This window comes from Alexandromys fortis, unplaced genomic scaffold (assembly GCF_014885135.2).
Source record: "Alexandromys fortis isolate MF-2015 unplaced genomic scaffold, M_Fortis_MF-2015_v1.1 scaffold_27, whole genome shotgun sequence".
Classification (NCBI taxonomy): domain Eukaryota; kingdom Metazoa; phylum Chordata; class Mammalia; order Rodentia; family Cricetidae; genus Alexandromys; species Alexandromys fortis.
In genome coordinates, this window is record NW_026067952.1 from 5,865,279 (window position 1) to 5,877,462 (window position 12,184).

Here is a 12,184-nt window from a genome sequence, read left to right on the forward strand (position 1 = left end):
TTGCCCTATTCTACTAACTAAGCTCTCCACTCTAATGTTGGTCAGGCATCCTTATTATAGAAAAAAGGATTCAGCCTTTTGCTCTTGAGTGTGATGCTAACTTTGCATGTTTCATGGATGGCATTTATCAAACTGAATTTTTTCTCTCTCTCTTTTTCCTTTCTGTGATATTTTTTATCATAAATATGTATTATATTTTTATCATTTTCTGTTGAGATGATGATGAGATTTTGACCTTTATTCTGTTAATGTGCTATACTGCATTCATTAAAGTTCCAATATTAAACAACCGGCACTGCTGAAATAAACTTCATTAAGCTAGATTATAAAATCCTTTTAAAGTAGTGGTGGGTCCTGTTTGCTAATATTTGGTTATATACTCAGCAGCAGCAGTAATGCTGCCATTGTCTTTTATTGTAATATTTCTCTGTGTTTGATATTAGGACCCAGCCAGAAGAGTTTTATTGCTATGAGCATTGCTGTGTCACCCTGATTGGATTGAGAAGTAGCTATTAGATTAAGAAAGCATGCCTCTGAGTGTGTGAAGTGGTGATGTTTCCAGGGCGGAAGATGGGCCTTCCTGGGATGTAAAGGCATTATGCTATACGCTAAAGGTCTGTGGATTAAAAGGAGAGAAAGAGATAAAAGCCAGCTGCTACAAGCATCCTCTCTCTTTGCTTCTTGGTCGCCACGATGAGGGCCGTTCTGTTCCACGGTGCCCTCTCAACTCTTGGCCTGACATTTCCAAAGCCATGACCCAGTTAACTAATCGTGTGTTCCTAAATTGTTTCTCTCAAGATTTGTCACAGTAGCAAATGTCAGAGCAGCAAAGATTCATCCACTTGTCTCCTATTTTTTACATAGACTTGTACAAATTTGAACTACTGTTTAAATATTCCTAAATATGGTTACCATGTGACCAACTGGTCTCCTCCTGCTGCCGACATAGGGGCTTCCATACCTGCTTCTCTTGGACCTCTTGGACACATTCAAGTTTCTAGTGCTAGGCAAGATTAAGGATGCTGGAACACAGGCTCTGTGGCAGTTGATCTGATAACTGAAGTGGTAGCTATCTATTGCCTAGTGGTAGTTGGGTACCATACATCAAGTGGATATACTCAATAAAGGAAACATTCATGTCCTGGGTGGGATGAAGAGGGACAGTGCAAAATTTAATTATGCTAATTAGGGTGCTGCACAGTTACAATATATGGATTAATTATTTCTAGAAGTTTTGATTTAATATTTTCAGACTACAGTTGATCATGCGTAGCTGATATAATTAAAAGGGAAACCATGAATAAGAGAAACTAGTATGTGTGCCGTCTAATGAAGCTAGCTGTAAGATGAATGGTTATCAAAGGCTTTCTACTGTTGATCTTCAGTGTAAGTCAGAGGTTGTTCATGCAGGAAAGGAAAAAGAGAAGCTGAAAGATTCACCGACATTTTCCTAAAAATGTGTTTTAGTAATTGGCTAAATATTCTTTCTTTCACTTTCCAAAATGTATAAAATACTCTTGTGTTTTTCTTAACAAAAATAGTATATTTGAAAGCCAAGGTGTTTGGTATGATGAGGAGAACAGTTTTATTGTGACTGGATGCTATGATTAAACAATCTTATTGTGATTTAACGCTATGATTAAGACTGAGGCTTAATCTGACTCTCCTCAAATCTCAGCTCAAGCACTCAAACAGCACATCTCTGGCATTTTTTTGCTTCTGTTTTCTGATTTTTGTCAAATGGAAATAATAATATCTACCTGATAGAGTTTCTGTGAAAGCCAAATAAGGTAAAAGTCAGAATACACATATGTGGAACTTAGTAAATGCTCGATAAATGATTTCTGGAAATGAAGCCGTATTTTCAGCACAAGGTGCCGATAAGAAGGAAGAGAATGTTTACAGAGACTTATGAGTACAAAGGAAGAAGAAACTTATTCTATTTCATATGTTAAAAGAAGTTCTTCATATAGAGTCACATTCGGTCTGGAGCTTTTTTGGTTGGATGAATAATTATCAGCGTGCGGAAGGGTCATGGGTACACTGTGTGCAGATGGGAATAACATATTGAAGCTTATGTGAGAAGCAAAATGTGGTGGCAATCTCCAGTAATCTCAGCTCTCCGGGAGCTGCTCCTTGCAGGCCCCCCTGAGGTAGATAGTGTGATTCTCTCAAAGAAAGAAAGGAGAGAACAGAACGTGAAAGAAGGGAAGGTAAGAACAAGGACTGATTGTAAAATCAGCTTCTAAAGTTAAAGTTTGTTATGTAAATTTAGTTTTTATTTGTTTTATTTTGTTTTGTTTTTTAATAAAAGATCGTATGTAGCCTAGGTTGGCCTCAAACCTGCCACATAGCTAATCCTTGCCTTGAACTGACCCTCCCAACTCAGCCTCCTAACACTTTCTTTTACAAATACTTGGTTAACAAGTATTATGCTGGCAGGGTCTTAAAAGAGATGGAGACAGCAAACTCTCAAACACAGTAGGTTCACTATCTGTGTAGTTAGTTACAGGGACGAAGCCTGTAAAGAGGCCATCAGTCTAGAGGTTTCAGTTGTAATAAAAATTATGGAGGAAATAAAACAGGACAATGACCCTTGAGTGTTGTGGACAAAGATTGGCAGTTGTGAATTAATATTTTTAGTAAACTTGGAATGCCCAACATTGGTAATTTTAAGTGGGTGAGAATTCTAAAAGGGGATCCGTCTACTGTGTATAAAAAGGCAAATACTGGAATCACCCGGGTTTTCACTACACAGCTATATACTGGAAGTACTCTGAAAGCTTAGTAGTGATGCTAATATTCCATCCTGACAGATTCTGGTTCAGTTTGCCTGGGTGGGGCCAAGGAAAAACCTTTTTAAGCCTGTAGATGATTCTAATGTGAAGTTGTGGGTGAGAGCTACTGAGTTGAAGCAGCCCTAAAGAATCTGAGGTGACCTCTGCTTGCCCTCTCTTGAGGTGGTGGAAAAACCACAGTGATTTTTTTTTTTTAATGACTGTCTTGAGAGTCTGCTTACGGAACTTGAAGCAATAGTTGGACAATACCTTGCCAAACTACAACTGTGACTTCATCCAAGTCCTGATGTTACCAGATCTTCAGCTGAATAGACCTCCTTCCTTAGTTTTCTTATAGTCAAAAATACATAAATATGAATTGGAAAAAGGAAGTAGATTTATTTCAGTATGATCAGAGCAGGGTGAGAAAGAAGTTAGTCATACCATTCCTATGGCTTTTATAGAAACCATTATACATTAAACATTCCATTTATAGAAACCATTAGAAAAGAGGCAGAAGGTATGAGATATACCTGCAAGACAGTTTCTCCAACCCTTGCCTAGAGAAACATGGTGTGGTCTCAGGTCATCTCCACTGCGTCCTTTCTCTTTTTCAGAGATGACTTTGTATTCAAGTCCAGATTCAAGGAAGATTTCAGGGGCTAATTGGCTAGCAAGTTTATATGGGACTTTATCTCGAAAAATAGAGAGATATTGAAGAAAACATTTGATGCCAAATTCTGACCTCTACAGATACACGTAAACACTGTGTGCATACATGAACATGTGTGTGTGCACATACATGAACAAGTACACATGAAAGACACACACTCAGAAAGACTCATGAAAGGAGGGATACAAATGTCTCTCTTTAAACCTTAGTGGTTTACACCTATAAATTCAACACTTCTGAGATACATATAAGAGTATTAAGAAGTTAAAGTCATCCTTAGCTGTGTACTGAGTTTAAGGCTGGCTTGAACTGTAGAAAACCATACCTTAAATAAAGTAGGGGGGAGGAGGGAAGGAAGGAAGGAAGGAAGGAAGGAAGGAAGGAAGGAAGGAAGGAAGGAAGGAAGGAAGGAAGGAAGGAAAGAAGGAAGGAATAGGGGCAGGAGAAAGAGGAGAGGAGAGGAATGGAGAAGACAGGAGAGAAAGGAAGAGAAGAATGAATTACAGTATCGCCCTGTCCCGCCTCCAGCCTGTTGTTCTTTCAGCCTTGGATCGCTGTTTCCCTTACACTGTGTGGACCCTGCTTTAAAGCACCCTGTAGGGCACAATTGTGGTTCCCCATAGATCCATCATGTCCACTTTTCTGTGCCGTGCCAGTCTCCCAGGTGCTGTGTGCAACGGTGCAAGGATTCTCAGGTGTGACCTGCCTGGGAGGGCAGTTATTGGGCACCTAGGGACTCATCATCTGACCCACATTTCAGGTTGGAAAATCCTGAGAAAGCCCAGAGCTGAAAACAGATTGCCGCTGGAGGTTCAAAGCCCTTGGCTTGAGAGTTCAGGATTTCACCTGGTAACACACCCCTGATTGGCTCACCCACTTTTCTCCCATTTCCCTTCCTTACCATTTTCTCTTGGAACCATTTCTATAACACACCATTTGACTTGGAGTCAGTCCCTGGAGGAATACGAGCTAACACGTGTCTTTTTTGGGGAGAGCACAAACCAAAATGTGCACCTGCCTAGAGTTTGGCAGTGATCACCTGGGAACTGCAGCTTACTCTCCATCTGTTAGCTGAATCAACATCTCAAATGGGTATTTCATCTTTTTGTAGGCATCTGCCCCACATGCAGGAAAAGGATACTGGATTTTTTAATATTATAAAGTTGACAGTCTCATCAGAGGAAACAGGTCTAAGAGATGTGAGCCACTACCCAAACTCTTTGCTTTGCTATCAGAGACATCAGAGTGACCAAGTGACCAGGTTTCCCAAAGCCTTTGGAGGAGTCCTGTAGGTTCTACCTCAAATGGTGTCTGTGAAATCATCCTTTGCACACAGAAGGTCTTGAGACCTGGTACCAGAGTGGAATGCCCTTGCTTTCAATGGCAGGAGATGCTAAAACTGAAGGGACACATTTTTGCTAGCTTTATAGCAGCTACCTTAGAGTAAAGGTGGATTTGAGGTACAGCATGGCCATTGGAGTCCTCATGGGGAAACCCCCCCCCGGGGCAATCCATACAAAAGAAACATCACAAATGCCCATCTTCTCACTGGAAGAGACATAGTCAACACAGCTGAGAAACTGCATGAGCAAATGCATCTTAAGCTATTTTCAATTCTTCTTCTATCTTAAAATGTTCCTACTACAAACAAACCCGCACGGTATATTGCAGCCACTTCTTCTCTGGGGCTAGAGATGCAACTTTGGGGTAGAGTATTCTTGTTTAGGCATGCATTTATCATTGCCAGAGATCCGAAAGGAGCATGCTCTTGATAGCTGTATTTTCAAGAGAATGATGAGAACGAAGTTGCTGTAGGAAACAGAAACCATGCGCACGCTCAGGTTTTTCCCCTCCAACCCCTCTCCAGGTGTCCCTGTACTTTTCTCTCTCCCTTGGTTGTGGGGAGGAGCTGGATGAACTAGCAGACAGATGCATCTGACAAAAAGGCTCAAGGTTTTCTGGTGACAATTGCAGTTTATGTCTGAATGGATACGGTGCAGATGCGGTGGGCGCGTGGGAACTGCTGAATCTGCTTCGGCACGCTAATTCCAGTCATATGTCTACCATATGTTGGCTCCACAGCTTAACCTCCAAAATGCCCTTATTCTCCCCCTGTCTGTGATTTCATATGAGCTGGGATACAAACTAAGCAGTTTAGGCCACCAGCTTTAAAAACTGCTCGGGTGGCCCATTGTGCATTATGTTGGTTTGGGGGAAAAGAACATTTTTTAAAAGGAACTGAGCTGTGAAGGAGTTCTGAGATGTTTTTGCTGAATTGACACTCATAGATCACTGAGCCTCTCAGGTTTATCCTCATCCCTTCAACCTGATTATTACAGATCTGCTTGTCAGTTCGACCAAACTGAATAGCCAGATAAAGGATAACGGTACTATGCCTCTGTGCATGCTATGCTTTCTCCCAACAGCCTTGAACAACTGAATGTCCAAAGCTCAGCCATGATCTGTTTCCTTGGCTCATCACAGCTATACCATCATGGCAGTCAAGAGCAATATATAAAACTAGCCCCAGGTTCTTCTTGATCCAGTCCATCACAGGAGAGTCAAGGATATAGAAAGTAATTCTAAACCCACAGAATCAATGAACCTGGGATCATAGGGATTCAGAGAGGCTGAACTGACAACCAGGGAGCCTGCTTGGGGCTGGCCTAGGCCCTCTGCAATTAGGTTACAGTTGTGTAGCTTGGCTTTCTTATGAGACTCCTCACAGTGAGAGCGGGGAATGTCTCTGACTCTGTTGCCTGCTTTTGGGACCCTTTCCTTCTACTAGACTGCCTTGTCCAGTTTTAATAGAAAAGGATGTACACAGTCTCACTGTAACTTGATATATCATGACTGGTGATATTAACTAGAGGCCTGCCCTTTTCTGAAGAGAAATAGAGGAGGAGTGAATGAGGGGAGGAAAGAGGGGAGGTGGAGGGAAAGACTAGGAGGAGAAGAGGGAGGTAAAACTGCCATCAGGATCTAAAAACAAAAAATAAATAAATAAACAAGGAAGGAAGGAAAGAAGGGAGGAGGGAAGGGGACGGAAGAGTGATTCTAGGAAGAAGATCCAGCTCCTGAAAATCTCCAAAAGCTTTGGGATCTCAATTGATTAACCAAGGATGCTGAAAGGAGCCAGTGTAGGATAAGAGGGCTGGCTAAGAAAGCAAGAAAAAGGTCTTATGTAGTGAACATTAAGAAGAGCGGAGGTGAAGGACAGAATAGATCTTTCGGTCCACAGCCCATTTTAAGTCCTATAGGAGTGAGTTTGGTGGACATGGATCAGGAGGGTAGGAAGGCTAAAGAGAAGTCACATTACCTAATTCAGTACACAGTATTGTTAGATTCTAATCTAGGTTCAGGAGGAAGCCTGAGAGACCGTATAGTATACTTCTTCTTTGTACTTCCTTAATGATCAGAGTTCCTTGAATAGAGGACCCTCAATTAGTCAAGCTGTCATTAGCACTCTTAACAGATGCAAAGCTTTACTTGAAGCTGTTGTTACATAAAAAGCAGTGCGGGTCTTGACAATTCCTTGCATTCAGCCCTCTCCTCCTGTTCATGTTTCCTAGGATTAGGTCTTAGGCGTTTGTGCTGTTTGACAGTGATGAAGTTTATCTGATAAACATAAGGCTTTTTTCATTTAAGAGAGACTCCAGAAGTGAACGAGCATGGGATCAAACTAGTCCCTCTGAATGTGGTTGACAGTTGGGGCAGACTGAGGGGCCACTGACAGTGGCACTGGGTTTTTTTTTTTGGGGGGGGGATCCTATTCTCTTTGGATGTATACCTTGCTCAACCTAGATGTAGTAGGGAGGGCCTTGTACTTTCCACAGGGCAGGGTGCCTTGCCCTCTCTTAGGATTGGAAGGGTGGGGTGGGAAGGTGTGTGGAGGGAGTGGGAGGAGGGGAGGGAGTGGGAATTTGGATTGGTATTTTTTAAAATAATAAAATAAAATAAAAAAGAAAGACTCCAGAGATGAGGATGGAGTGAGTTTAAATCGTATGTATTGACTGCCTTCTGCTGGCTTTGTGGACATAGAAGGCCCTCATACATGCACAGGCATGTGGAAACCTTGAGCCACTATGCATGCCATACACACTTCTGGAGCCTAAATACTCAAATGCATTTATCTGTGTGTTGTTTTTTTAATTAATTCATTAATCTGTGTGTGCATGATCTGTGATGGGGATTTCAGAGGACAACTTCCTGGACTCAGTTTTCCCCCTCCATCTTTACATGGGTTCCAAAGCTCAAGTCAGCAGGCATGCCATCAAGTGCTCTAAGCCCCTGAGCCATCTCACAAGCTCTGGACATTACGTTTGTTTAGAGTGAGACACTCAGGTGCTGCAGCCCCTCATGTGGACATTGTGATGCTCGGGTAGAGTATGTGCTTCCTGCGGCACTTGCCACACCTACTCCTGTCACTCATATGTACTCTGAGCTGTTAGGCTGTCCTTTGGGAGGTGCATAAAAGACAACAGGCATGCTCGTGTCCACCCAAACTTCTTATTCATCCAAGTGTGTCATGCACTCACATGCATTCCTTCCTTATTTGCACAAGTGAGCATCCAGAGGTTCAGAGAAAATCGAGGACTATCTGCCTCCTCGATGATGCTACACATTCTTGGGAGGAGTTCCTTCACAGCCTTTGTTCACCTTAATGAAATAGTCCTGGCTTTGTATCTTACCCAAATCATGCTTCCTAATCCAGTGTCCTTGGATGGATAGTCTAACCATCCAAGTAGTTGAAGCCTGTGCAACTTTGTTTACGTAAAGCATGTGTTTTAAATTATGTTTAAAGGTGAGGGGTTTGAGATCATGATAGGGAAAACCACAGAGACAGCTGACCCAAGTTAATGGGAGCTCAGACTCTGGACCGACAGCTGGGAAACCTGCATTGGACCATAATAGGCCCTCTGAATGTGGGTGAATGTTATATGACTTGATCTGTTGGGGGGCTGGCAATGGGACCAGAACTGATCCTGGGTGCATGAACTGGCTTTTTGGAGCCCATTCCCTATGGTGGAATACCTTGTTCAGCCTTGATTTGGAGGGTAGGGGCTTGGTCCTGTCTCTACTTGGTGTGCCAGACTTCATTGACTCCCAGGGGAGGTCTTACCCCCTCTGAGGAATCGATTGGAGGGTAAGATGGGGGGAGGTGGAGAGACAGGAGAAGGGGAGGAAGGAGGGAGTGGGGTTGGTATGTAAAACAAAAAAAAAGCTTAAATAAAAAAGAAAAACAATGGGTACACTTTACAATCACCTCATTGATGCACATAATTTTTTTCATAATCTGGACAATTGGTCTTCTGTCTTAGATCATACAACTCAGAATGCAATAAAATCCTTCTAGAAGATGTTTCCTCAAGAGTAGGGTACACTGAGCATTCCAAGAATAAGGACTTTTTTTTTTTATCCAATTCACAAACTTTTGAGTAACTTTCACAAAAAGAATCTGTATACTTGGCATAAGGTTGCTATTCAATAGAGGCTGTCGTCTCTGTGCACACACTGGCACCTCCTTATAGTCCTAGTTGAAGGGGGTGGTATGAGATTACTTGGCAGACTCTCCTGGGAGTCCCTCTTTATCCAGATTAGAGTTTCGGCATCCATCCAGATCTGGCTGCATGCTTGCTTTCAACTTTAATTCAATTCACTTTGATTCATTTCAACAAATGTTCATTGATCACTTGCTTAGAGTCAGACATGCTCGTGGACACTGTGTGTGTGTGTGTGTGTGTGTGTGTGTGTGTGTGTGTGTGTGTGTAACAGGGGAGAGGATAGAATGATTCAGAGATAACTAAGTCACACTTTTGTCAAGGATACAATGGGGCCAGCAAGGCGCATGCCCCATCTTATGCTTTTGGAAAAATCAAGCAGACAATGATGAATGAGTCGGAATTAACTCATTCTGGACGGGCTTCACGGAGTAAATATAAGAAAGACATCAGTATTATTGGAAGTCTTTTATAGGCAGAGATGGTTAGCATTGGTGGGTGTTTCAAATAGAGGAAGGTCAAGCTGGTGATGGAGAGAGTCAGTCGTAGGATGCTACGTCGTATCTGGAGCTGTTGGGATTAGTGGGAACCATGAGATGATCACCGAAAGGAAAGCGGAGACCGAGCATAAAACACCTCAACTGTCAGTATGAGGTGCTTAGGCTGTATAATTTGGACAAAAGAAAAACTATAAAAGTGTTGAAGAGAGATGGTATTATATGACTGGAAGCAAAATGGATAGATAGACAGAATGATCAAATGAATTGAGGGCAAAAGGAAATCAGCTAAGCCTAGGTGGAAGGTGGGAAAATGCCTAGGCATCAGCAATGGGAAGAAGTAAAGGAGCTTGGGGCGAGCATGACACTGCTGAGTCCCAGGCCACAGAGTTTGTGGGTTGAGGCGAAGAGTGAGCTCTATGGAGGTGAGACCGGAGAATGTGCCGGATTAGGATCTGGGCACCTATCAGATAGTAATAGTATCCTTCAAGAGGGTAAACCTCCTGCAAGGGGCAGCAGGTTTATACAGATTGCTGCAGAGATGGATTTTGGATGTCTTGTGTGAACTAGTATTGATAGTTTTGCTTAGAGATAAATTTCTACAAAGCAGTGAGTTTGAAAGTCTGAAAGTAGAATAAGTTTTTGGTTTGGTTTGGTTTGGGTTTTTTTAGTTTTTTTTTTATATTTATTGAGCTCTACATTTTTCTCTGCTCCCCTTCTTGCCTCTCCCCTCCCCTTTCAGCCCTCCCCCAAGGTCCCCATGCTCCCAATTTACTCAGGAGATCTTGTCTTTTTTTACTTTCTACTTCCCATGTAAATTAGATCTATGTAAGACTCTCTTAGTGTCCTCATTGTTGTCTATGTTCTCTGGGATTGTGGTTTGTAGGCTGGCTTTATTTTCTTTATGTGTAAAACCCACCTATGAGTGAGTACAACAAAGAGAAGTGATATCAGTCTGTTCACAGGGGAGCTCTACAAACTTAGTGAATGCTAGTGAGCTTATCTGTCTGCAGAGTGACTCATCTACCTCTCACCTTTCTCTTCTAGTGTTTACCAGCTGGTGGTCAAGGAGGAGCGACTTCAGAAATCCCGGAGAGCAGCTGACATAATCGAGTGTTTCTCTGTACCCGTGAGCTACCGGAACGCCTCTAACCTCGATTCTCTCCACTACTTTGCTGCGGAGTTGAAGCCCTCCAACTTGCCTGTCACCCAGCCATTTACAGTAGGAGACAACAAGACGTACAATGGCTACTGGAACCCTCCCCTCTCCCCATTGAAGAGCTACAGCATCTACTTCCAGGCACTCAGCAAAGCAAATGGAGTAAGTAGGTCATTACTTGCTTGGTTTAGACTCCCCTTCTCAAGTGTGAAGTCTGTGAGACTTTACAGCAGGGTTTAATAATAAACTGAGGCCCGTGAGCCAAGTTCAGCCCTCATGTCTTTTAAGATTTGAAATAAGGTTGGATTTTTTATTGCTTTATTTGTTTTTGTTCAATTTTTGGCTTTGGTTTTATTTTTAGTGCCTCTTTCCCTCTTAGTTTGCATACCACTGATGGCTATGTTGATGCTTAAGAGTGAAGTTGGGGAGCTGCAGTAGACACTGTATACAGATTACAAGGTCTAAAACATTTATTTGTATGGCTTCTATGGAAACTGTAAACTTGTATTAGAGTATGGGAAAGTCGCTACATTGAGGAAATCATGAAGCTTGAGCTGTGATTCCTTTATCTGTAATACTGACGCCTGTCAGTGTCTGGGTGCAGAAGGAACGTGTTCCAGTTCACCTTTGGAATTACTCCTCTTATCATGGCCATGAGTCACATTCAAAACATTTTCTATCTTACAAACAAAGTGACTGTTTTTGTATCAAGTGTTCCCTTGGCCTGGTAGCTGTATCAATCAACATCACACATTCACAAGGCTGGAAAAATCGTAAAGGCCATCCATCACCTTTCCATTCATCCCGCACCTACCCTTGCATACAATACGATTCAGTTACCATTACCACGTTACAGTCAGAATTTGTCAGTGCTTAGCTGTGAATGCCTGCAGTGGCAGAGAACTTACTTTGCTGATTTGGGAGTGGCAAAGTGGGGACTGCGACTCTAAGAAAGCTTTGTAATGTAATTATTTAATATTTATCTGATGGTAGCTTCTCAGTGTTCTCCAGTTATACATTTTAGGGATTCATAGAGCCAATACCTGTAGGGCATTTGTTTCTATTGCATTCAATCTTTCTCGCCACCCACTTACTCACTCTTGAATCATACCCATCTGCTCACCTTGTCTGCTAATACTTCTTATAAGTTAGTATTTTCCCATTCAGGGCTTTCATGGAAATGTTCCAGGTTTTCATAATTTATTTGTAAAGCCTATGATGGCCACTATCATGTGCAAATCCTCCTGGTTCATGTTATGGTTGGTGTGTGCCCTCCAAGAGATTATAGATATATGGGGACGCCTGAAGTACGCTACATCATGTACTCTCTCTGCAGAAGTGACAGTTCACTGCAGATAGGGACTGAGACCAAAACAAGATTGGTGGCATGTACACAGAACAGTTTAGTCTGTCAGTGGCAATCACTGCCTAGGGAGAAAAAAAAAAAAACCTGGACTGAGGAACTCATTAACATTTAGAGTGTCCGCATGCCCATTTAAATTCCACTTTGATATTTCAGTTCTGCATTTATTACTGGTTCAAGCAACACTCCTCACTGAGAGTGTAAAGCTACAAAG

General features: G+C 42.2%; 1 protein-coding gene across 1 annotated transcript in view; it reads left to right on the plus strand.

Annotated features, from left to right (window-relative positions):
* The window catches only part of Ptprt (protein tyrosine phosphatase receptor type T), a 1,017,256-nt gene that overhangs the window by 818,262 nt on the left and 186,810 nt on the right, over nucleotides 1–12,184 (plus strand). The window contains exon 13 of the mRNA XM_050150909.1: nucleotides 10,496–10,769. Within this exon, the coding sequence (XP_050006866.1) occupies nucleotides 10,496–10,769 (274 nt within the window). The remainder of the gene's footprint in view (nucleotides 1–10,495; nucleotides 10,770–12,184) is intronic.